Source organism: Maniola jurtina, chromosome 26 (genome assembly GCF_905333055.1).
Source record: "Maniola jurtina chromosome 26, ilManJurt1.1, whole genome shotgun sequence".
NCBI lineage: Eukaryota > Metazoa > Arthropoda > Insecta > Lepidoptera > Nymphalidae > Maniola > Maniola jurtina.
In genome coordinates, this window is record NC_060054.1 from 1,131,941 (window position 1) to 1,158,729 (window position 26,789).

General features: G+C 38.4%; 3 protein-coding genes across 6 annotated transcripts in view; 1 reads left to right on the forward strand and 2 right to left on the reverse strand.

Moving 5' to 3' along the window:
* Nucleotides 1–7,965, reverse strand: part of LOC123878769 — a 34,366-nt gene extending 26,401 nt beyond the window's left edge. The window contains exons 1-10 of one of the 3 annotated variants that reach the window (XM_045926073.1): nt 7,882–7,965; nt 6,986–7,031; nt 6,159–6,349; nt 5,427–5,519; nt 4,563–4,685; nt 3,899–4,048; nt 1,784–1,905; nt 931–1,087; nt 614–708; nt 192–360 (exon numbers count right to left, since the gene is read on the reverse strand). In XM_045926073.1, coding sequence (XP_045782029.1) covers nt 192–360; nt 614–708; nt 931–1,087; nt 1,784–1,905; nt 3,899–4,048; nt 4,563–4,685; nt 5,427–5,519; nt 6,159–6,349; nt 6,986–7,028 — 1,143 coding nt within the window. In that variant the 5' untranslated portion in view covers nt 7,029–7,031; nt 7,882–7,965. Of the gene's footprint in view, nt 1–191; nt 361–613; nt 709–930; nt 1,088–1,783; nt 1,906–2,426; nt 2,539–2,582; nt 2,681–3,898; nt 4,049–4,562; nt 4,686–5,426; nt 5,520–6,158; nt 6,350–6,985; nt 7,032–7,881 lie in introns of those variants that run through there. The other 2 variants (XM_045926075.1, XM_045926074.1) reach the window with 2 other exon arrangements.
* Nucleotides 7,966–9,879: 1,914 nt separating this feature from the next.
* Nucleotides 9,880–14,789, forward strand: LOC123878779. Its single transcript, XM_045926096.1, has 3 exons — nt 9,880–9,958; nt 12,491–12,617; nt 14,566–14,789. The coding sequence occupies exons 1-3, from the start codon at nt 9,891–9,893 to the stop codon at nt 14,677–14,679; spliced, it is 309 nt and encodes a 102-aa protein (XP_045782052.1). The 5' UTR covers nt 9,880–9,890; the 3' UTR covers nt 14,680–14,789.
* A 3,282-nt stretch (nt 14,790–18,071) lies between these two features.
* LOC123878771 (glutamate receptor ionotropic, kainate 2) overlaps nt 18,072–26,789 on the reverse strand; it is a 62,868-nt gene continuing 54,150 nt past the window's right edge. For both annotated transcript variants that reach the window (XM_045926080.1, XM_045926079.1), the window contains 9 exons: nt 26,586–26,722; nt 25,966–26,089; nt 24,562–24,759; nt 23,847–24,047; nt 23,047–23,230; nt 21,141–21,268; nt 20,033–20,140; nt 19,062–19,197; nt 18,072–18,275 (listed from right to left, as the gene is read on the reverse strand). In XM_045926080.1, coding sequence (XP_045782036.1) covers nt 19,150–19,197; nt 20,033–20,140; nt 21,141–21,268; nt 23,047–23,230; nt 23,847–24,047; nt 24,562–24,759; nt 25,966–26,089; nt 26,586–26,722 — 1,128 coding nt within the window. In that variant the 3' untranslated portion in view covers nt 18,072–18,275; nt 19,062–19,149. The remainder of the gene's footprint in view (nt 18,276–19,061; nt 19,198–20,032; nt 20,141–21,140; nt 21,269–23,046; nt 23,231–23,846; nt 24,048–24,561; nt 24,760–25,965; nt 26,090–26,585; nt 26,723–26,789) is intronic.

A 26,789-nucleotide genomic window follows, 5' to 3' on the forward strand; every position in this document is an offset into this window, starting at 1 on the left:
TTTTGGTTTCTTAAATTAATTTAAAAAATTATTTGATGACATATAGATAATTATGATAAAGCACAATATTATTATATCCCCATACTAAATCATTTTCGTTATAAAATATACTTAATATCATTAATATAAACATGAAATAAAATTGGCCCAAAATGTCAACTCTGCGGGACGCCTTTTACTTATTACCATACCCGTTCTTCGACGACGAGGTATCTAATCAGCCTGACACAATCGTCGCTTCGAGCATGTGGCAGCACTTCTAGGAAAATGTTCCTTGCAGTTTCTAGGTCATAACTAGTGCCTAGTACTAGACCTCCGAAGAGTTTCACCAGAGATTCGTACGATAAATGTGATATTGTGCTGGAAAAAAAATGAAATTTAAATTAAATGTGCATAAGTACACTTGATAGTTGGTTCGCGTTGAACTGCGTTCTTTATACCGAATAAGACATCTGGGTATGTTTTATTGAAGTAAATTAATATAATATTCTGAACAAAATAATGTTAAATTCTATTCATGAAATTCCAGATTTAAAAAAATATAAGTCCACCATCTTGGGTTTGAAAATTGATGAAATTTTTGCAATTGGCGTCCAGTCTAAGTAAAACTTACTTTAGAAGATCAACGAAATCCAAGCTGTGAATGAGACTTGCGTTTCTCACAATATTGTCTGCATCAATACCTTTTCTTGCAATTTTGAGAAGAATCTGAAAATAAAGCAAACCTTTTGAAAACATCTGAAGATCCAAAAGCATTTTTGTTTCCTACACACCTCAGAAACGGCCCTGGTTCTTACCACTAACATCTTAATCCTATGAAATCTTGTACTGCTAATAGAATCATTTATGTGGGAAAATCAATCAATGGAAAGGGGTCACCAAGCTTAAAAATGACTTCCGGAAAAATATGCAACAAAGGTGATTCCTTACCTCATACGTTTTATTCTTTAGTTCGCTCTGAGAGATCTGTCGTATGCCATTGGTCCAGTCCTCGTAGCTCCCTGGTACGTATTCCAAACTGGTTTCTGAAACGTTGAGTTTCTCGACGGTTACCGGTGGGAGATCCGATTCGTAGTACAGGGATAACCTGAAAAGATGGCATATAGGAGTCAATCAATCAGCCTGTTTGCGTCCACTGCTGGACATAGGCCTCCCCAAGAGCGCGCCACCACACGATCTTCCACCTTCCTCATCCACCTACTTCCCGCTATCCTCTTAAGATTGTCAGTCCAGCGGGTTGGAGGTCGTCCCACTCTGCGCTTGCTGATACGCGGTCTCCACTCAAGAACACGTCTGCCCCAGCGGCCATCAGTTCTGTGGCAGACGTGGCCTGCACACTGCCAATTCAGTGGCTAGTTCTTTTATATAGGAGTGTGAATGGTTTATTTCAAAGTTACGATGTCATTATGAATAATATTATTTCAGGCAGGTCTTTTTAAAGTTTCTTCTAGCAAACCTTAATTAAAAATAACCCCAACTTATGGGAACAGATTTTATTCCATAAGTATATGAAAAGCATGATAAGTTGTTTGTTGTTGGGTCAAATAAAATTTATCTTACCTTATCTTAATAATCTTCACTTTTCTTTCAAAATCAAATTCAGAATCTCCCGCCATTTTTCCTCCGCCTACGAATACTTTTTTTACTGCAACTGTACATTCGATAGTCAATAGTAATAGAGCGTCAACCAATCAGAGGCGATTGTGATCATCACACTATAGTTATCAAACTACGTTGGTAGACCTCGTGTTAAAATTATTGTAACTATAATAAAAAAACTTACTCAGTCCTCACAGAAAGAACATGCCCATTGGTCCTGTACCGAAATGCTCCGTTCATGGTCATACTGCTCAGGCCTTTATCGCTTAGCTCGTACACTCGCTCGGCTGTGGTAACACTTTCCAGCTGAAACAAAAAGCAACAGCTAGTTTAATTCCATCTATAACTATTTCAAAAACAGGAATAACTTTGGTTACCTACTGGAACTGAAATAGGTAAATGAGAAACTGTCCAATTAAAATTCACCAACACCATATCAAAACCAAATACAAATACTAAAAATATATAATATAAAAAAACTCAACTTCATTCATAATTAGTTAGTTAACTTCAAAAAACGCACTGCACTCATGTGTAGCAGCACCAATTTATTCAAAGCAAAAAGAAAGGCAATCGAAAAAAACCGACCCAGAAGAATATCCGATCACCATGTCGGAGGAAAAAAGGGAGGAACATATTTTAAAAAACCTCCAAAATCAAAATCAATAATTCCTTACCGTGTGGTTTTTCATCATCTAAGGCTCCGAGTTCCACATGTCTGGGAAGATCTTGTGGTACCGGTCCACCAACGCTAAATACTTCCTGATTGCGTTCCCTTGTACCACGTATTTGGTCTCACAGTAAAATCATACTCAGTAATTCCTTACCGTGTAACGATGGTCGTTCATCATCCAAGGCACGGAGCTCCACATATCTGGGAAGATCTTGTGGTACCGGTCAATATACGCTAGATATTTCCTGATTGTGTTCCCGTATACCACATATTTGGTGTCACAGGAAAATCATAATCAGTAATTCCTTACTGTGTAACGATGGTCGTTCATCATCCAAGGCACGGAGCTCCACATGTCTGGGAAGATCTTGTGGTACCGGTCCACCGACGTTAGATATTTCCTGATTGTATTCCCGTATACCACATATTTGGTGTCACAGTAAAATTTTACTCAGTAATTCCTTACCGTGTAACGATGGTCGTTCATCATCCAAGGCACGGAGCTCCACATATCTGGGAAGATTTTGTGGTACCGGTCCACCAACGCTAAATACTTCCTGATTGCGTTCCCTTGTACCACGTATTTGGGCTCACAGCAAAATCATACTCAGTAATTCCTTACCGTGTAACGATGGTCGTTCATCATCCAAGGCACGGAGCTCCACATATCTGGGAAGATTTTGTGGTACCGGTCCACCAACGCTAAATACTTCCTGATTGCGTTCCCTTGTACCACGTATTTGGGCTCACAGTAAAATCATACTCAGTAATTCCTTACCGTGTAACGATGGTCGTTCATCATCCAAGGCACGGAGCTCCACATATCTGGGAAGATTTTGTGGTACCGGTCCACCAACGCTAAATACTTCCTGATTGCGTTCCCTTGTACCACGTATTTGGTCTCACAGTAAAATCATACTCAGTAATTCCTTACCGTGTAACGATGGTCGTTCATCATCCAAGGCACGGAGCTCCACATATCTGGGAAGATCTTGTGGTACCGGTCAATATACGCTAGATATTTCCTGATTGTGTTCCCGTATACCACATATTTGGTGTCACAGGAAAATCATAATCAGTAATTCCTTACTGTGTAACGATGGTCGTTCATCATCCAAGGCACAGAGCTCCACATGTCTGGGAAGATCTTGTGGTACCGGTCCACCGACGTTAGATATTTCCTGATTGTATTCCCGTATACCACATATTTGGTGTCACAGTAAAATTTTACTCAGTAATTCCTTACCGTGTAACGATGGTCGTTCATCATCCAAGGCACGGAGCTCCACATATCTGGGAAGATCTTGTGGTACCGGTCGACAGACGCTAGATATTTCCTAATTGTGTTCCCGTATACCACATATTTGGTGTCACAGTAAAATCATACTCAGTAATTCCTTACTCTGTCCGTCTTACTTCCGGAGAGTCCTTGAGTGGAGACCGCGTTTAAGCAAGCGTAGTGTGGGACGCCCTCCAGCACGATGTACCGATGATATTAAGCGGCTGCCGGGAAGTGGCTGGATGAGGAAGGCTGAGGACCGGGTGTGGTGGCGCTCTTTAGGGAAGGCCTATGTCCAACAGTGGACGTCCACAGGCTGATGATGATGATGATGATGAATTCCTTACCGTGTAACGATGGTCGTTCATCATCCAAGGCACGGAGCTCCACATGTCTGGGAAGATCTTGTGGTACCGATCAACCGACGCTAGATATTTCCTGACAGTGTTCCCTTGTACCACGTATTTGGTTTCACAATAATTGTTGTATAGACAAGGCTGTAAAAGTGACAAAATTCAAAAAACATAACCCCTATATCTTCTACCCAACCCATTGCCAGCTCACTACTGAGTACCGTCTCCTCTTCGAATGAAAAGGGTTTGACAACAGTCCACCGTGCTGGACAAGTGCGGATTGGCAGACTTTTCACAGTTTCAAGAGCATCACGGAAAACTCACAGGCATGCAGAATTCATTACGATACTTCCCTTCACCGTTAAAGTTAAGATATTTAATAAAAAATTTATAACACCCACAACAAGTGAAGATTGTACAGTAACTAGAAAAGAGCTGATAACTTTCAAACGGCTAAACCGATTTTCTTGGATTACAGCTAAGAACACTCTCGATCAAGCCACCTTTCAAACAAAAAAAAACTAAATTAAAATCGGTTCATTAGTTTAGGAGCTACGATGTCACAGACAGATACACAGATACACACGTCAAACTTATAACACCCCCCTTTTTGGGTCGGGGGTTAAAAATTAATTGAATAACTAAAGAGTGTGTATACCTCTTCAGCATAAGCACCATTTGCGCCGCTTTTTAGTTGGAAGTTAGCAGATATGCCTCTCTTCATGTTACTCGACCATACCGGCTCTTCGCCTATGTACATCATGGTTATTAGACCATCCTCCTGGAAAATATCCAATCCATCCAAAAAACATTCAAGTATAGTATACTAGAGGATGCCCGCGACTTCGTCCGCATGGATTTAGGTTTTTATCCCGTGGAAACTGTTTGCTTTCCCGGGATAATAAATTGCCTCTTTCAATTACAGGGACGCAAGCTACCTCGGTACCAAATTTCATACAATTCGGTTAAGCGGATGGGATTTTGGGAATCCCGTGAGAACTCTTTGATTTTCCGGGATAAAAATAGCCTATATCCCCGAGATATAAGCTAACCCTGTACCAAATTTCGTCAGAATCGATAAAACTGTTAGGCCGTGAAAAGGTAGCATACAGACAGACAGACAGACAGACATACTTTCGCATTTATAATATTACATAGTAATATAGTATATTAATTTACTAATTTACGTACAGGATCTAATTAAAACGCTTACAAAAATTTTGAACAATAACCATTTGCCTTATACTTGTGTTTTAGTGATTTAGTATTTTTAAACCCGCAATGTACAGCGTGCAAAACTCGGGGTCAATGCCCCGTCTTCTACGTGATATTGACCTCGTGGCACCTATCTATGCAACGTTTCTTGACCTCTAGCCTCAGTCAGATGTTCGATTTGCAATACATTGCGAACACAGTCTGGTGGAAGGCTTCCATAGTGACTAGTTACCACCCTGCTGGTATTTTGCGACAGGATGTATGGGTAATAAATGGTTCTCAGTTCGAAAATTAAAAAAAATCTTACTTTGTACTCCAACTCCCAAGGTAGTTTTAGATAATTTGCTGCCTCTGCTGATTGATATGACGAGTAACCTGAGTTATGGCTGAATGTTGAGGTCTGAAATGTAACCAAAGTTATTTTTAGTTTTATTTGTAAAAACCGACCCACTTACCTACTGTTTTGCTAATTAATTGACTGACTTGCTAAATAACTAAATTTATGGACCAGCGCTCGACTGCAATCAGACTTGCTGGTAAGTGATGATGCGGCCTAAGATGGAGCGCGTTTGCTTAGAAGATGCCTATTCTCTCTTGACTTGAAGGTATATAGGTACCCATATTAATATAAAGTGGTGATAATAATAAAAAAAGAATACCCGGCTGAGTTTGTTGTGGGCTCCTCTCAGACTTGGGCGCGTTTGGAACCCTCGTAGCTTTAGTTTTAAGTTACGTAATTAATTATCACCACTATATCGTACAAATTTAACAATTAGAGCCTCAATAGCTCAACCAGTAAAGGAGTGGGCTGAAAACCGAAAGGTCGACGGTTCAAACCCCGCCCGTTGCACTATTGTCGTACCTACTCCTAGCACAAGCCTGACGCTTAGTTGGAGAGGAAAGGGGAATATTAGTCATTTAACATGCCTAATATTCTATTAAAAAAAAAAAATGGACCATCAAAAGGAGTACAACTGTACCTACTTTGAATAAATGAATTTTGACTTTGAAAAATTAAAAAAAAAAAGCTTTTCAGTACCTCCAAATCGTCAAGCTTGAGTCGGACCCTTGTAAAGTTATCGTACACAACAACGAGTAGTCTCCCCTCCATACTCCAGTAGGAGACTCCGTCAAATGATCCAGTGGAAACATTGCTTTTAACCACATAACTGTACTGCTTTATTTCTGGAAACAAGTTCTGGATTCCAGCTGAAGTAATCGTCGTGATACCTAAAAATTTATTGACACAAGTGTAAATTAAAAATTTATAACACCCCCGAAAAGCGAAGGATACAGTAACTAGAAAAGAGCTGATAACTTTCAAACGGCTGAACCGATTTTCTTGGATTATAGCTAAGAACACTCTCGATCAAACCACCGTTCAAACAAAAAAAAACTTAATTAAAATCGGTTCATTAGTTTATCAGCTACGATGCCACAGACAGATACACAGACAGAGGCGGTCTTACCCATTGCGAGGCTCCGGGCAGCAGGTCTTGCGAGGCCCTAGTTTGTCCTTAGTGAAAAGTATGTGATGCGAAAGTAGGTCTGGTTGTTTAGTTTAGGTATTTTTCATGTTTAAAGAGAAATGCTAAAGTTATACGAATAAGCCTATATCCGTCGCCAGGATATAAGCTAACCCTGTACCTTTCGTCAGAAACGGTTAAATTGTTGAGCCATGAAAAGGTAACAGACAGACTTTCGCATTTTTTTCGCATGAATGACCTCATTCATCAAAACCGGCTCAGTAGATTAGCCGCTACTGTGGAACACATAAATACAAATCTACATACATACATAGACTGCTAAAATCATAACCCTTCCTTTTGGCTTTGCCGTAGTCGGGTAAAAATCAAAGTTACTCACCGGTCAATAAAAGAAAACAACAATTAAGAGCCATTCCGTTCATTATCTGTAAGCAAAAATAAACAATGTTTGAACAAACACAATGACAAATCATTTGGCAAATATTTGTACTAACTAAGAAGTAAATACCAAACAGAAGTAATTATTAAGAATTTACTAAACATTTTTCCTTGCGATATTTCGTCTTTTTAACCCCCGTCCCAAAAAGAGGGGTGTTCGACGTGTGTATCTGACCTGGCATCGTAGCTCCTAAACTAATGAACCGTTTTTAATTTAGTTTTTTTTGTTTGAAAGGTGGCTTGATCGAGAGTGTTCTTAGCTATAATCCAAGAAAATCGGTTCAGCTGTTTGAAAGTCACGATGCCACAGATAGATACACACGTCAAACTTATAACACCCCTCTTTTTGGGTCGGGGGTTAAAAAACCATTAAACCACCATATTTTTTCGTTTACTAAGCATAACTGAACTTGCACTACTAAATAGCTGCGACCAAATGCAATGCAACTCCAAAATTATTAAAATTAGTTGTTGCTATCAAACACTCTCTTTTTCAGAAGAACAGTCTGTTAGGTTTCTAATTTTGTTCCATTTTTAACGAAACGTGATTTGAATGTAATAGTAAAATAATGCTAAATTGTTATTAAAAAAACCAAGAAAAAAGTGTCTAAGAAATTTAAACTCGCGATTAAATTAGGTATTGTACAAAATCTAAGGTCAAAACACTAAAGCTGACACGTAAAAGAAATATCAGAATTATCTCGTGCACCCACGCCGAAAATATTATATAAGACGGGTTTAAAACACTAGAATATGAGTATCTAATTAAAATTTATTATTTCACTACTATAAAATCGACTTTTAACTATTTTTCTGTAGTAAACAGAAAATACTCACTTGATTTTTGTATTAATCACACAATGTTAAGTTTACGCGCAAGACAAACCATTTCTCGTGCGAGAACCGTATGAATGATTGCGGTTCGCACTATAAGAAAGCTGAACGTAAATAGGTTGCAACTCCAAAATTGTCAGAAATTTTAAAAAAAAAACGATTTTATTATTATGAATGTGAAAGTGTGTCGGTTTGTCTTTACCATTTTACAGATCATCTGCTTAACAGATTTTAACGAATTTTGTACTGTGATAGCTTTAACCCAGAGACAGAGATAGGCAATTATTTATCCCGAAAAATTAAGTTTCCACGGAAATTTTGAAAGCGCTAAATAATGTTGATTTATCGTTGTGGCAGCATGGTTAGGCACTCCAGTATGCCACTCGCATTTATGTTACACTAGCTGACAACCGCGACTTCGTCCGCGTGGATTTAAGTTTTTCGAAATCCCATGGGAACTCTTTGATTTTCCGGGTTAAGATGTAGCCTATGTGCTAATCCAGGGTTTTATCTACCTTCATTCCGAATTTCAGCCAAATCCGTCCAGTGGTTTTTGCGTGAAGGAGTAACAAACATACACACACACACACATACACACAAACTTTCACCTTTATAATATTAGTGTGATAGTGTGATGTGATTAGTGTGATTAGTGTGATTTCTATTCACAAGATATTTTGCACTACTTAAAATACATGGCCTTATGCGTCATGAGAGATTACACTATATTTTTGCAAATCCGAGACCTATATCGAATCCAAGCCTATGTTAGGCCACTATTGTATACAAATTATTCCAAATTTCAAGTCGATAGCTTCAATAGTTACTGAAATAATCGACTGTGACAGACAGACGGACGGACGGAAAAAGTAGCACCATTAGCCCTAATTCGCACGAGCGTTAAAAAAGCGTTGCGTTAAAACCCGGCGTTGCGCTGACAATATAAACGCGTTAAAAAGCGTTGTAAAGATACTTGGGAATATATTTGTTCTATTTGAACGCTTTTTTAACGGACGTTAAAAAGCTCTCGTGCGAATTAGGCCTAAGGGTTCCATTTTTACCATTCTGGTACGGAACCCTAAAAACCTAAATAATCAGAAAGTTAAATTCTGGAGTTGCAACGTTATTATCCGAGTCTTATCTATGGGCGTTGACAACCCATTTGCCCCTTGACCTATTGAATTAAAGATTCATTAACAAACTAACCATTATAAGATGAACCGTCTTAATGTATTTTTTGCACTCATTTTGGATCTGCCATTTTCGATCAACCGAAGCAAGGTCCCTGAGTCTACTTTAGTGAATTTGCACTTGTCCATCCGTCCGTCCATCTGTCCGAGCCTTATAACTTCTAAACTGAACGTAATTACTTCAAATTTAAACATAATAATATGTAAACTGATGGTTTTCAGCCGAATATTGAATAAAAAATCTCTCGCGCACTGAGGGTTCCGTACTGGGGTATTTTTTCCAACATTTTGCACAATAAATCGAAAACTATTATACATAAAAATAAATATCTGTTTTAGAATGTACAGTTAAAGCCCTTTCATATGATACCCCACGTGGTACAGTTATCTTACTTTGAAAATTGAAACACATTTTAATATTTTTTTTATGATGTAACCATAAATTGGCGGTTTTCAGATTTATTCCTGTACTTGTGCTATAAGACCTACCTACCTGCCTAATTTCATGATTCTAGGTCAACGGGAAATACCCCATAGCTTTTCTTGAGACACACGACAGACGACTGACGGACAGACAGACAACAAAGTGACCGTAGAGTTCCTTTTTTTCCTTATGAGGTACAGAACTCTAATAAAAGTACGCAAAAAAATAAAAACAAAAAGGTTTTTGACATAATAATACCCGCATAACCATTCGAAACTAAAGTTAGATAACGAAACATGTTCAACCCTCCCTGTATACTTACTAGGAGATACTAGTCAGTATATAAAACGTAGCTAATGGTTATGATAAACCACATCAAAATGGGTCGTTTCAAAGTAATGTCCGTATTGATCATCGTGCTACTTCAACATATTTTTCTTGTTTCGTCTTTATCACGACAAAAACGGTACGTAAATTCAAAGTCAGGGTCAAAGTCATTTATTTAATTTTTTTTAAAGAATATTAGCCATGCTAATCATGACTAATACTCCCCTTTCCCCTCCAACTAAGCGTGGGTACCAAGAGTGGGTACGTCAATAGTGCAACGGGTGGGGTTTGAACCGCCGACCTTCCGGAATTCAGTCCGCTTCTCGACCGTTGAGCTATCGAGGCTCTTAATTGGGTACTATGTAGGTACACTTTTTGATTGTCGAACAATGATGTGTTGAATAAGTTAAGGTGCATGAGACGGGTCTGACAGCGAAATTCAAAATTAATTTGGGTTTTACGCAATTTATAAACTAATACGACAAAGTAGTGTTATGGCATTCTAAGTCCGAGAATGGCAGTATCATCTTCACAGGATTATAAAAATCATTACTTGAAAGCGATCCAGTTTAAGAAATTAGTTATAGTAACCACTACTTTGTGAGTAAATCATGTCAAACTCATTATTTTGACTAATTTCTTAAACTAAACACTAACATTAACTGAAAGTATTCAGTTTAAGAAATTAGTCAAAATAATGATACACACAAATTAGTCGATACTAGAGCTAATTTCTTAAACTGGACCCTTTCAAGTAAAGATTCTTATATAAACCTGTGGGGGTGACACTGCCATTGTCGGAGTTAAAATACCATAAGCCTACTTTGTCGTATTAGTTTACAAGTTGCGAAAAACCAAATAAAATTTGAATTTCGCGGGCAGACCGGTCTCATGCAACTTAACACCCTTAACATAAAACTAAAGCTACGAGGGCACCAAACGCACCCAAGTCTCAGAAGAGCAAAATTCACCAACTAAAAGTTAGTACATGTTCGCGAACTAGATGGCAGCACATGTTTCACACCTCGCGCTAAAGTGTGAGATGTGTTGGAGATATATATCAATGTTACTACATTTAACTTTTAAGAGGCATACAGCCACTGTGGAAGTGTTATTCAAGTTTACAGTTGTTTTATTTTTGATAAAGTGTCATATATATATATATATTATACACTTATCAATTCCTTACATCACTATCAATATTGTATCACTTATAATATCCAAGTTCCTAATACTAAGCGAGCGTATGTCATTTGATAAGTTGATTTGACTAGTAACTAGTAAGCACTAGGAATCATCATTCTCGTCACTTGTGTATATTTTTACCCGACTGCGGCAAAATCAAAAGGAAGGGTGATTTTAGCAGTCTATGTATGTATGTTTGTATCCAGATTCTGTGTTTTCCACCGTGGCGCCTAAACTACTGTTTAGGCGCCACGGCTGTTTAGGCAAATAATAAAAGTAAATTTAACTCTGCAGTCGATCCCTGAAATTATTATGAACAGTAAAGTAAGAAAAAGGTTTTTAAAATTTTGTACATGTGTAGTAAATAAAACATTAGATAGAAATAAGACAACATAGTAGCTAATTAATATTAGAGCCCATAACTATTGTAAAATTAAAATAAGATAAATAGATAAATAAGTAGAATACGTAAGAAATTATGTATATAATATATTAATGGAATAATATGTTACATATGCATATAAATAGCAGCTTAATAGAATAAAGTAAAAAACTAAGGCTTTAGCATAGAAATCATGATCACAGTACAAAAAAAAACCTGTTTCATGACAATCGGAACAGAACAAGTTAAAAAAAAAGCCATGTTAAGCTATACAAAGTCTCCGATAACCATGTCGGAGGGTTGCCAGCAAAACATACATTAAAAAAAAAACTACTGCGCCGATTATGATGAATGAGGTGTTAAGATTCGTCGTAAAGGTCCGGGTGACATCGGCTACATTTTATACGGACAAAATTGACCTAACGGATGTTACATGAAATAAAGTGGGGGTCTCCAAAAAAATTTTTTTGTTATTGTATCGAGTGGGGTGTCAAATGAAAGAGGAGAAAATTTTGAGCTCGTGAATATAAATGTACTACAACATTAAAATATACCAAGCGACAGAAAAACAATTTTATACTATAATATTTGAGCGTTTATTAAGACGATCGCAGTCGGGTTTTAATTTTCAACTTTTTGACCCCCGACCCAAAAAGAGGGGTGTTATAAGTTTGACGTGTGTATCTGTGTATTTGTCTGTGGCATTGTAGCTCCTAAACTAATGAACCGATTTTAATTTTGTTTTTTTGTTTGAAAGCTGGCTTGATCGAGAGTGTTCTTAGCTACAATCCAAGAAAATCGGTTCAGCCGTTTGAAAGTTATCAGCTCTTTTCTAGTTACTGTAACCTTCACTTATCGGGGGTGTTATAATTTTTTAATTAACACTTGTTTTTGACGTGACAACGTCTTATTATTCGATAGAGCCAGCTGCACGCACGAAAAAACATGACTCATGCGGCGTTACCTTGCTCTGAGGCGTTCCATGTAAGGCTTGAAGTGCAAGCGAGAGCGCGGAACGAGCGACAAAGAAGCACAATCGGCCTTTGTTGTCACGTTCAACTATCGGTAGTAAACCGACTTTACAGACAACCAATTTTTTTTCAGTTGTATAGTGATCCAGAAGCAATCAGGCACTCATGGTGACAGTTCTGAGGGTGAGGAAGACAGAGACGTTGAGCCGCGTAGGCCGGAGAAACGGAGCGACGACAGATATGACAGGAGGAACGCTGAGGTAATGCACCCCACCGGGAATCGAACCCGGGCTACATCTGCAGGAAGCGTCGGGAGAGCTCAGCGTTCCTTTCATGGCTGCATGGCTCGCAGTCTACTGGTCGCTGTCTACAGCTGCCCATTGAATAAGGACCCTGAATGGGTCAAAATTAGTCGGGTATACTCCAATAAAAAGTGACTAGCTGGTCATCATCTTCGTGATGAAGGCATCGCCGGCTCACTACTGAGGACCGGTGTCCTCTCGAAATGAGAAGGGCTTAGCCAATGTCCAGCACGCTGGCCAAGTGCGGGTTGGCAGTCTTCACAAACCTTTGAGAACATTATGGAGAGCTCTCAAGCATGCTGGTTGCCTCGTGATGTTTCTCTTTCGGGTCTCCTCTCGAAATGAGAATGGTTCGGTCATAGTTAGGAACTCATGGTGACAGTTCTGAGGGTGAGGAAGACAGAGACGTGGAGCCGCGTAGGCCGGAGAAACGGAGCGACGACAGATATGACATGAGGAACGCTGAGGTAATGCACCCAACCGGGAATCGAACCCGGGCTATATCTGCAGAAAGCGTCGGGAGAGCTCAGCGTTCTTTTCATGGCTGCATGGCTCGCAGTCTACTGGTCGCTGTCTACAGCTGCCCATTGAATAAGGACCCTGAATGGGTCAAAATTAGTCGGGTATACTCCAACAAAAAGTGACTTTAGCTGGTCACCATCTTGGTGATGAAGGCATCGCCGGTTCACTACTGAGCACGGGTGTCGATAGGCTACGAAGGATAATATACGACGAGGCTACTAAAGGACGACAATCGCTTAAAATCGGTCAAGTGCGAATCGATCTCGCACATCGTGCAAGAATTAACACTTTTTAATTTTCATGGCAGCCATTTTGAAATTTCTATTAGATATTTGTTGTTATAGCAATTAAATACACATTCTGTGAAAATTTCAATTCTGTATCTATAACAGTTTACCAGATACAGCCATTTGACAGACAGACGGATGGACGGACAGCGCAGGCTTAGTATTAGGCTGCTTTTCCACCAGAGATGTGCTATGCTACGTTGCTATGGACGCGTTTGATATCCACCAATCATATTCATTGGTGCACATAGCTTAGCACTGCACTGGTGGAAACGGATTCAACTAAGATATGTTTTTATATGGAAGGATGCGTGCTATGGCTGCGTGCTATGGATGCCTGCTATGGGCCGTCGACAATGGTGCAGAGCAGAATACCTACAGCATGCGCATCTTTCTCGCGCAGCTACTTTGCGGCGGCGCATCCTCCTCGCACAGCTACATAGCTTAGTATTGGTGGAAACGGTCACATATTTTCGTAGCGTAGATTTCACATCTTCGCAGCATAGCTTCATAGCATATCTCTGGTGGAAAGACACCCTTGGGATCCCGTTAGAATCCTAAAAACGATTGTCATACCTACCCATTCAAGCACAAGCTATTTAAGTACGGTTTTTTTATCTATACTTCTATACTAATAAATAAAATTGGAGTGTCTGTCTGTAATTTCGAAATAACTACCGCATATTAAGGTCATATGGTTATTTGAACGATACTATAACTGAATCACACGTTTTTAAAATTTTTGTCTGTCTGTCTGTCTGTCTGTTTGAAAAGGCTAATCTTGGGAACGGCTGAACCGATTTTGACGGAATTTTCACAGACAAGTAGAGAATTGACCAGGGAGTAACATAGGCTACTTTTTTAACCGACTTTCAAAAAGGAAGTTGTGTTTTTCTACCTATGTACACCGAAATCTCCGAGATTTCTGAACCGATTTGCGTCATTTTTTTTAATCGATAGAGGAACTTTGCGACATTATTTCATAAAAATTTGGAGTCCAACTCCTCAATCCTGATGCTGCAGGGGATCTGACCAATCCACGCGGGCGAAGCTGCGGGCATCAGCTATTTGTAATAAATCTAGTTTTTTGGTTTCAGAAAATGCCTCCAGATTCAGAATTCCTGCGATACAAGATTAGTCCAATGAAGAAACTGGACGATATTATGCGATATAAAAACAAATTAACATCGTTGAAAAATCGATTTGTTTAAAATATAGGTACATTTTTTTTATTAATTGGATATTATTTTCTATTATAAGCTAAATTTTAAGAATTTTCCAGTATCGACTGTTAAACGTAACTTTACTGTTGTAGTTTTCAGTTTCAACAAAATAATAATAATAATAATAAAAACCTTTTATTCAGCCAAATTTCAGCCGTTTTAAGTAAAAATACAGGTTGTAACCAGAACGAACGCTAGCAAAAAAATAGCGCTATTATATTACTTTAAGAGGACTCTCTCCGTCACTCGTTTCATACAATCGTAGTTCCAATTTCATTTGAATATTAACACTAATCATTTGCCTTATCTTGTAGTTTTAGTGATTTAGTAATTTTCAAACCCGCATTGTATAGCGTGCAAAATTCGAGTCAATGTCCCACCTAAGACGCGGCATTGACTCAAAGTGACCTATTTACGGAACGTTTGTCGACCTCTAACATCAGTCAGATGTTTTATTTGTAATATATTGTGGACTTTCAAAAAATACAGGATTTCTTTAATTTTTTTTTGTAGTTTTTTAATGGTTCTTATCAGTAATTATCAGTACTATAACCTGTCTTAGTTTTTGCAAGCGTTCGGGTTACACCTGTATAATAAAATAGGTAAGGTTTATCATAATAAGTGATGAAATAAAATGAAACGATATTTTACAATTAACATTTTTTTTTATTTTTCATAATAAATCCCAAATTATTCATCACAACACACTGTACAGTAGTTTTAACAAAAACAAATATATAATTTAACATAAAAATACATATATTTAACACTCGTGTATACAAATTCTCTACGTCAGAAATGTATGTACAAGAAAATTCCTAACACATTTATTTCAACACACATATCATTACAATATATATTTAATATTAAAACTTATATTTTAGTTCTTTGTAAATATTCCATAACAGTCTTGGATGTTATATTTTAACATAATCTTAACAATGGGCAGTTAGAGCTGTCATTTTCGACTGCAGTGCAATATCAAAATTGAAAACCAATAACTGCGCAAGAGCAGTCGACAGTTTGAGAAATCGAAAGCAGGCAGTATTATGTTTTTTAGGGTTCCGTACCTCAAAAGGAAAAACAGAATCCTTATAGGATCACTTTGTTGTCTGTCTGTCTGACAAGAAACCTATAGGGTACTTCCCGTTGACCTTGAATCATGAAATTTGCATTTATAGCACCGGTTTTTTTCTGGAAACCCGCTGATTTTTATAACTCTGAGTCCTTGAATATCCATGTTTTAATTTCTATTTTGGAAATTGATGGTTAAAAAAAGTATACTACTTATTAATTTTAGCCACTGCCTTCATGACACCGAAAAACGTCGGCGTATGAATAATTCAACATAACGCAAAATTTAATAAATAATAATAATAAATTAAGATCTTTCAAAAACTACTTTTCACACAAAAACATCGATACAAACAACACTTTTCAATTTAACAGGGCTCTCTCCGTCACTTACTCCATACAATCGGAGTCCCAATTTCATTTAAATACTAAGCAACCAAAGTCCATGAAATTTTGCAGACATATTCTAGAAACTAATTAATATCTGTGCCTGTCGTGTTTTAGATTTTTCTAAAAATATGTAGTTTTAAAATTACAGGGGCTCAAAGATTTGTATGTGAATTTTTAAGACCGCGTAAATTTGAAACCGAATATTTTAACGGAAATCTGGAAAACCACAGGCATAGATATTAGTTCCCGGAACGTTTCTACTAAATTCCATTGAGTATGCTTGGTTAGTATACCAATGAGAGACGAACTACGTTTGTATGGAGCGAGTGACGGAGAGACCCCCTCTTAAGTACATATTAATACCTATTATATTTATATAATGTTATACATAAACGTATAAAATTTACTAAACTATGTTTTTAACCTATATAATACTATATTGGTAAAGTTACGTTAAAACAAATCTAGCGCTTGTTAACACTTAACATTAAGTTATTAAGGTGCCTTCAAACTACGAAAATATAATATAATATATAAATATCGCTCACCCTTCTTTTAAATGTCACTGTTCACACTTAGATGTAATATTTATTATACAATATAATATATTATACTATATTATATGCCGTAGTTTGAAATCAACTTAAGAGACCTGCATAAGTTTTAACTTTTAACATAATATTTTGTTGAAATGATAATTTTTATAGACATTACATTTATTTACACAGGATTATACTTAGGTACCTACCTATGCACGGAAAATCATTTTAATGAAGTATTAAATTAAATCAAATTAATGACACCTTTTCTAACTACATACTTGAAGATTTTTATCACTTTGATTGCTATTTTTTTTTTAATTACTGAGCCTATTTTGAGGACCACGAAATTAGTCTGTCCTCTTCAATTAAATATTTAACGTCCATTCTTATTTGTACGTTTTATTATGCATTGCTTAAAAACTGGGGAACTATTTTTTTTGAAACTGTCATAACACTAATTAATTCCTTACAAAAAAGCACCAGCTTTTATTCTCGTAAGTATATTTATCGTACTATACGGGTTCGACATGCAGGCTGCATTTGGACTGCAAAATTGTAGTTTGGATATAATATTATTATTGCAGTTAACATAACTGCATCAAAACCAACTGCACAGTTCGCATGCATTTCAAGTAGGTGTGCCTGTACTATAAACTGCTCTCTGATTGCATGCGAACTGCTCAGTCAGCCGGCAGTTGCTATGCAGTTGCGTCAACTGCTTAGCGAATATTATAAAGGCGAAAGTTTGTATGTATGTGTGTGTGTGTGTGTGTGTGTGTGTGTGTGTGTGTGTGTGTGTATGTTTGTTACTCTTTCACGCAATAACTACTGAATGGATTTGGCTGAAATTTGGAATGGAGATAGATAATATCCTGGATTAGCACATAGGCTATTTTTTATCCCGGAAAATCAAAGAGTTCCTACGGGATTTTAAAAAACCAAAATCCACGCGGGCGAAGCCGCGGTCATCTTCTAGTTTCTTGAATAAAGATCAGTGACCGCAAAACAAGTAGTGTAACCTGAAGTTGCAACATGGCAACTGCACATGCTTTGTTCTATCTTTGATTTTGTATATTAAGAGAGGTCTCTCCGTTACTCGATCCATACAAACGTAGTTCTTCTCTCATTTAATACTAACCAATCATACCTACTCAATGGAATTTTGTAGAAACGTTCCGGGAACTAATATCTATGCCTGTGGTTTTCCAGATTTCCGTTAAAATATTCGGTTTCATAGTTACGCTGCCTTAAAAATTCACATACAAATCTTTGAGCCCCTGTAATTTTAAAACTACATATTTTTAAACAAATCTAAAACACCACAGGCACAGATATTATTTCCTGGAATATGTCTGCAAAATTTCATGGACTTTGGTTGATTAATATTCAAATGAAATTGGGACTACGATTGTATGTAGTGAGTAACGGAGAGCGAGCCCCTGTTATAATGCTAGTTTATATAAAACCTAACTCTATTTCTAGTCTACATGTTTGGCTACGCGACGATTTGCACGTGTTTCTTCTCTTTAGGGTCTTTTAGGACGTAGGAGGTCGTTCTTCTTATTGTGCCTACGGAATCTGTAAAAAAAAAATTAAATACTTATGTGCAAACAAGTGTAAATTAAAAATTTATAACACCCCCGACAAGTGAAGGTTACAGTAACTAGAAAAGAGCTGATAACTTTCAAACGGCTGAACCGATTTTCTTGGATTATAGCTAAGAACACTCTCGATCGGCCTTTCAAACAAAAAAAACTGAATTAAAATCGGTTCATAAGTTTAGGAGCTACGATGCCACAGACAGACACAGATACACAAGTCAAACTTATAACACCCCTCTTTTGGGTCGGGGGTTAAAAATCGGCCCAGAGAGAGTCGGACTCGCACACGAAGGGTTCCGTACAAGAAATAACACTATTTGATTATTTTTAATTTTCATGTCGGCCATTTGAAACTTTTATTATTTGTTTTTAAAGCGGCTATAGAAATCTATATTCTGTAGAAACAACTCTTTACCTATTACAGTTCACGAGACAGACAGACAGATGGACGGATTTTCATTTGGAGGAAGCATCGTTTCTGTAAAAACCCATACTAATATTATAAATGCGAAAGTGTGTCTGTCTGTCTGTCTGCTACCTTTTCACGGCCCAACAGTTTAACCGGTTCGGACGAAATTTGGTACAGGGTTAGCTTATATCCCGGGGACGGACATGGGCTACTTTTTATCCCGGAAATCAAAGAGTTCCCAAGGGATCTACAAAAATCTAAATCCACGCGAAGTCGCGGGCATCCTCTAGTTTCAAATAAGAACGCCGCTTGCTTCGCTCGCTTTTGCCCGCAGAATATTTAGGGTATACTCACTGCAGGTGTGTCGGAGGGTGGCGGGGCGGGGTGCGAGGCGCGCGGGGGCGGGGGACGCAGGCGCGGAGGCTCCGCGCCGCGCCCCGCGCTACGACCACCGCAGCTCCCTTAACTCTACCGTGCTCGAACCATCAGTCTGTGCCAACAAACATGGACGTTGAGTATTCAATCGAAAATCTTCATGCTCACTGCGCTCGTGATTGTTGCACTCCGGTTTTTTTTCTCCACCTTTAAAAACAAGAGCTGCATTCCTTTATTATCACACTATAATATTATAAAGGCGAAAGTTTGTGTGTATGTGTGTGTGTAGGCTTGTTAGTCCTTCACGCAAAAATACTATATGGATTTGGCTGAAATTTGAAATGGAGCATTCCAGTTGACACCACGAAGATAGGCAAAAGTGTACGAAGGGAGAATGGAGGGTAGTTAGGAAATAAATGTGAGACACCTTATCACCTTACGTAAATCAATAAAATACTTACGCATGAGATAAGCACCACAGAAAACGAGAAAAAAGTTTTTAAAAAATCGTGTAAGTATTTTTTTGTAAAGGTCACAGTATATTGCGAATGTAAACGAGAGTTGCGTAAATAGGCCGCTCGAAGTCAATGCCGCGTAGTAAGCGGGGAATTGATCCGAGTTTTCTACGCTATACATTGCGGATTTGAAAAATACTAAATCACATCTTCCAGGCGCTGTAAGATAATATGAGGATTTAGGTAATACCTAGATCATCCAGGTCTTAATACTCTTCTGGAGGAACCTCTTCGCAATGCTGTCTTGGACTCTTGAAAAACAAGGTAACATAATATGGATTTCTGAACAAACCTCGTAGCTTCTAGACGCTGGTGGCACATGAGTTCCATGGGAACACCTGGAGCATCCAGGTCTTAATACTGTTCTGAAGGACTTCGGATTTTCTACCCTAAACTCCTGTAAATCAAGCTAAACTACTTGATCCCTGAACTAACCTCGTATCTTCCAGGCGCTGGTGGCACGTGGGTTCCAGGGGAGCACCTGGAGCATCCAGGTCTTAACACTGTTCTAGATGAACCTCCTCGCATTGCTGTCCTTAACTCCTGGAAAGCATATAATATCGTGCTATAATGCCTTACATCTTCAATTAAAAAAACCGGCCACTCGGGTATTTTTTTTCAACATTTTACAGGATAAATCAAAAACTGTTAGGCATAAAAATAAATAAAAATCTGTTAAAGAATGTACAGCTAGGGCACTTTCATAATATGATACCCCACCTGATATAGTTAACACTATGAAAATTGAAAATACTGATTATTTGTTACAGCTAATATTTCTTTTTATTATGTATAACCACAAATTCACGGTTTTTGGATTATTTCCTTTACTTGCGCTACAAGACTTACCTACCTGCCAAATTTCATGATTCTAGGTCAACGGCAAGTACCCTATAGGTTTTCTTGACAGAGACGACAGACGGACAGACAAACAGACAACAAAGTGTCATGATTCGATTAAATTACTGTTTAATAATTCCATCACTATTTGAAATTTTGAGCAAATCTTGTTTGTCCATAGTCAATATTATTTTGAAGTGGCAACTTTAATAAACAATGGCAATACAATTTTTATGTTGGTAATTTTGCGATATATTTGAATTGACGAATAGCAATTTGGCGTGTGGATTTTAATCAAAATGGCATTAGAGTGGTAGGGATATTTTGGTGAGAGATACGCTAACGAGGAGTGCGGGATTCATTTTACGTGTGGCTCTTCGACAGTGAAAGGACTCATTGAGTCAGTACTGTGAAAGTGATTTTGAGTTGCAGTGTATTTTGGTAAGTCCTCTTGTATCGTTCCAATTTGTACAGATACTGCGAATTTAAATATGTGTGGATATGGTTGATTAGACGGTTGAGAGAGTAGTTCCGATTTAGGTTAGGGTACCGTCACCCAGTTACTTGTTATTGTAATCAGAGTTCTACAGGTCAGTGATAGATCTAGTTATAGAATCCTGTGGTGTTCTATGAATCTTTACAAAAGTAATCCTATAAGGGTTCCGTTTTTTCTTTTTAAGGTTTGGAACTCTAAAGATCTCACCTGTCCCATTTCACTGCACAACGACTGGCGACCTTGAGAGGCGTTCTTCTTGGTGTTCCAGCAGAACTCCAAGATGGCGACCACTATGGCCAGCACCAGACCGCACAGCAAAGTCACGAACACCCCGCCTGGTACATCGGAGACTATAGATAAATAACTGGAGCAGGTCATCTTTTTATGGAACTAGCGTTAGGTACTTTGTTGTTGTAGAGTGGCTTACATAAACTTTCAGAGAAGAAAGAAGAAACGGAAGCTATTTAATAGAAAAAGAAATACAGGATGCAATCAGAACGCTAGCAAAAACGAAGTGATAGTAGGTACTGATGATGTAATATGTAGCTTGCTTACGCGTTGAATTTGAACAAAAGGCGATACAAAATTATGTAGGTTAGATTAAGAAATATCTTTAAGACAATAGCTTATAAGATTTTATTATAATTACTGTTAGTTGGTAATAAGAGCCGATAATAAGCCTGCACCGAATAAACAGCTCTACTACAACACCGACTTCCATCATTTAGATCCACCAACAAGTTTTAATATTTCAATGATTACTGTTAAGTACCTACCATAAACATATTGTAAATAAAACATCTGACTGACGCTAGAGGTCAACAAACGTGCCAATAAATAAATAGATAGGTCACTAGAAGGCAATGCAGCGTCGTTTTGCACCCGAGTTTTGCACGCTATACAATGCGGGTTTTAAAAATACTAAATCACTAAAACTACAAGATAAGGCAAATGGTTATTGGTATTGGATTGTGTAAAGGGGCATGAGACGGGCATGTCCACGAAATTCAAATATTATTTGGTTTTTCGCAATTTGTAAACTAATACGACAACGTAGACTTACCTATGGTATTTTAATTACGACAATTTGCAGTATCATCCTCACAGGTTTATATAAAAATCTTTACTTGAAAGGGTCCAGTTTAAGGAATTAATTCTAGTATCGACTAATTTGTGAGAATAGTCGATGCTAGAGCTTAATTTCTTAAACTGGACCCTTTCAAGTAAAGATTTTTATATAAACCTGTGAGGATTGAATAAGTTTTTGCTAGCGTTTAGGTTACACCCTGTATAAATAGAAACACAAATAGAATACGAGAGAAAGCTCGACTAATCATAATAAAAGCCGGAGCCTTACTAGCAAAATGTACCGAAATTCTGCTCGCCCAATGCTTAGCCTTGCCGTTATTTGCCATTCCTGTTGCACAAGGTTTCAGTGTTCTTCCACCATTTGTCGTATAGGAGCTGGATCACACTCTCCTGCAGGAGGAGGGTGGTTGCGAAATCCTGTCACTAAAAGCTATGTGACCAAATCAGAAATGAAGAGAACCAGAGTAGCCGACATCGTGTTACAATGCTGAAGACTAAAGGATTATACACATAGTTCAAAAACCTATGAACCCAAGGTGTTAGAACAGCGAACTCGCAGAAAAGACTTCAGAAAACGCTTATTACCTCGATAGATTCTTCTAAAGACGCGGGTAGACGGAAAAAAAGCTTAGCTTGCAAGCTATTAGCTAAAAGTACCAATATTCTACACGCCCAATGGATTAATCTTGCCGTTTTTCCATCTCCGGTGATCTTTCCCCCTGGATTACCCCCATTTCCTGCAGCTCAAGGATCGTTGCAAGATCATATCCCTATGGCCTTTTGCTTTGAGAACAAATCAAAAAAAATGGGGAGATCAGAGTAATCTCCGTAAGTCAACGAGTTTCTAAAGACTAAAGTACAATATACATAGTTCAGAAAACCTATAATCTTTGGGTTCCCAAGGTGCTGGAACAGGGAATTCGCAGAAAAGACTTCAAAAAACGCTTATTACCTCGATAGGTTTTTCTAGAGACGAGGGTAGACGAAAGAAAAGCTGAGCTTGCAAGCTATTAGCAAAAAGTACCAATATTCTGCACGCCCAATGGATTAGCCTTGCCGTCTTTGCCGTCCCGGTTGCACACGTCGCCGGTGTTCTTCCACCACTTGTCGTAGAGGATCTGGATCACGCCCTTCTCCTGCAGCTCGAGGATCGCCAGCGAGATCCTGTCCCTCCACGGGCTGCCCTTCCACGTTGCTATGCCATAACCCTGGAAATTGTAATGAGCAGATCCAAGTACCCTTATAAAGTGCAGTTAAACTAGTAAGACACTAAAAATTTCTGTAGCTAGGCCTACTCGCTCACAAAAATTTGAGAAGTACATTTTTACTGCACAAAGCATGGCTGAATTAATATCAAGACTAGATGATACCCGCTACTTCGTTGGCGTAGATTTAGGTTTTCTAAAAATCCTATGGCAATTCTTTGAAAAAGATCCCTATAATTCAGAAAAGCATATTTTTGTGGCTCTCAGATTATGATAATACTAGCTGATACCCGCGACTTCGTTCGCGTGGATGTAGGTTTTTTAAAATTCCCGCGGGAACTCTTTGATTTTCCGGGATAAAAAGTAGCCTATGTGCTAATTCAGGGTATAATCTATCTCCATTCTAAATTTCAGCCCAATCCGTCCAGTAGTTTTTGCGTGAAGGAGTAACAAACATACACACACACACACACACACACACACATACAAACTTTCTCCTTTATAATATTAGTGTGATGTGAAGTGTGATTAGTGTGATTTAGCTGTGGTCATATTTACCACTCTAATAGGAAAACTAGCATGGATGATTAAGAACATTTTTTAAATAACTCCGAAATACCTTAGAATCCAACAGTCCACCGATCTGCGTCAAGTTGCAGTCCCTCTGCACTCTATGGTCCAGCATGGTGGACTCCATGAGGAACGCGTAGTTCCCAGCCAGCACCCTCCTCACTCCCTCCTCGTAAGAGGAGACGAGCGCGGGCGGGGAGGCTGACGACATGTGTTGCCACATCTTCTGGTAGATGTCTATATTGGAATCCTGGAATCAAAGTAATGATAGCCGTAAAGTGTTGTGGAATACTACAGAACATAAGCAACATAACATATTGCATGCTAATAGGCAAAATTGTGCTGTACCCTTTTTGTTTTGTAACATCTCCACTGTATACCCATATTCATAATAAAGAAATTTGAACTGAATTGTTCTCTGTCTTTCTCACTTACTCATTCCAGTGCCAATACGCGCTATCCAGCCAATGATGTGCCGCGTTTAGTTGTTTTACTTTTTTAGCATTTAGGCCCCATTCCAAAGGTTTCTCAATTTCTCAACTCTGTCTAGCAAATGCTAGGAGCTACCTAAAAAATATGCTCTTAAGAAAATCAGTGGATCTTTTATTCAGCATGCCATATGGAGGTTATCCCAGTTATCCCACCTGTACTTACTAATAAACTTCAAACCATATGCCACTTGCCAGCTCAGCTAACTATGTCAGCCATTTTGATCCTTTTTCTGATTTTCTGAAACGTAGCCCAAGAATCCTGTTAATGCTTACCCTAAAGAAAGTCATTGTGGATCCTCCATTGAGCGTGCCGTACTGCACGCTGTTCTGCGCGGCCAGATCTGCGGCGCTCTGTATGGGCAGCACAGTTCGTTCCACGGTGAGGAATGCGGCCAGGTTGGCGGTGTACGAGGACAGGATGATGAGGGTGAAGAACCACCAGATACCTCCTACTATCCTGGTAGATGTCGCCTGGGTACAAAAAACACATGGGATTTGAGAAATTACCTTAGGGGTTTTACAGACGATATATTACAGATTACAGATTTGGATATATTACATACATAATATCTATATATTACACTATTACCTACCTACATATTACATGCTAGCCAACTGCTATGTACCCCGCCCATTACCTTCTTTAGCTTCGCAACCCGATGAGCTATGTCGGTTACTCTGAGTGTCCTGTAGATCTCCTTAAAATTCCTCACAGCTTGAAGACCATTAGTCTTCGAAAAGTGCGTGTTACTAGTGATGATATATGGAACCCATACATTGCAGCTTTGATGGGCCTCATAAGAAAGCTCTGAATAACTCAGCGGGCGATGGAGAAAGTAACGTAAAGAAAATAAATATTAGTGTGATAGTGTAATACCAGTTTTTTTTTAATAGGTATAGGTATTTTAGGAACTATTAGAATAAAACTTAAAGTTAGCCATACCTAATTACTATACAAATCATGCCCGCGTAGAATAGTGCCAAGAATACTGGCTGCATTCCTGCACTGGACAGCCAGGTTGATCCGTTGCGCAAAAAATGAGCCAGCCCTTCTGTCACATAGGGCTATTAATCGCGGTGAAATGTCTCGTAATGTGTGATACCTATATCATCTTCCATCTTTGACAAAGAACATCTATGATCAGTGACGGATTAAGACTACTTGATGCCCTAAGCAATCCATGCCTGTGGGCCCCCCTATCCGTATGTCAACTAGAATCGGTCTTTAAACCTTTACCGCCTAAAAACATTAGTTTTTTGTAAAATAAGATGATGAGATGTAACGTAGGTACTTTAGAAGTGGAGTAGGTGCGACAACAATAAAAACCAAAGCATAATTATTTATTTATTTATTGAAATGCGCCTTGCGGCTTTCGGGGACATTCGAATTGTCGGGCAGCGAGTGGGCAAGCGGGAGTGGGGTTAGATTCTAGATCGGACTCTATGTCAACTTAAAACGCGCGAATTTTCAAATTAGTCCTAGAAAAGTTTCTCCTCTCACGTCACCAAAAACCACACCAAAAAAAGTTTTTTGGTGTAGTTTTTGGTGACGGGAGAGTGAGACGTGAATGCCCTAAGGACAGATTTTTTTGTGCTTCTTCTGGTGCCCCCTCAGACGTGATGCCCTAGGCAATTGCTTAATTTGATTAAGGGTTAATCCGTCACTGTCTATGATACCTTAGGATTCAATCCAGAGCCCTGCCTCAAGAAGGTTCCAGTGATGAACCAGAAAGAGTTGCACACGCTGAACTGGTTCGTTAGAAGCTTGGTTTCGTGGCCACAGACGTGTGTGCTTGATGACCTGGAAAAGAGGAATAAATAAAAAAAAAATATTCATTGAAGTCATGGATTTCTGTCTAACCTAGAAAGTGAAAATGCGTAACTATAAGAAAAGCGACAGATATATTATAGAAATACCATCTTTCTTTCTTTTTAGGGTTCCGTAACTCAAAAGGAAAAAGGAACCTTTATAGGATCACTTCGTTGTCTGTCTGTCTAACTGTCTGTCTGTCAGTTTGTTCGTCTGTCCGTCTGACATGTCTTTCAAGAAAACCTCTAGGAAAAACTGAACCCTTATATCACTTTGTTGTTTGTCTGTCCGTCTCTCCGTCTGTCGGTTCTTGCAAAAAAAACCTATAGGGTACTTCCCGTTGACCTAGAATCATGAAATTTGGCAGGTAGGTAACTAGGTCTTATAGGCACAAGTAAAGGATAAAATTCGAAAACCGTGAGTTTATGGTCCATGGACAAATATAATTAAATAAAAAAGCTTGAAAAGATATTCAAAGTTAACTTACCATTCATACGGAGAGAAGCGAGCCATGACGAACAGAGTAAAGGACACCAGCACATAAGCAGCTAGTACATAGAGCCAAATCTCTATCGCTAAAGGGTTTAGGAAGCTGAACAATCTTGTTGGTTGAGAAGATGGCACCTGAAAAACAAAACTGGTAACTGAAAGGGACAAATTTTTGCCGAGTTTGTGTTAGGCTTCTTCTCAA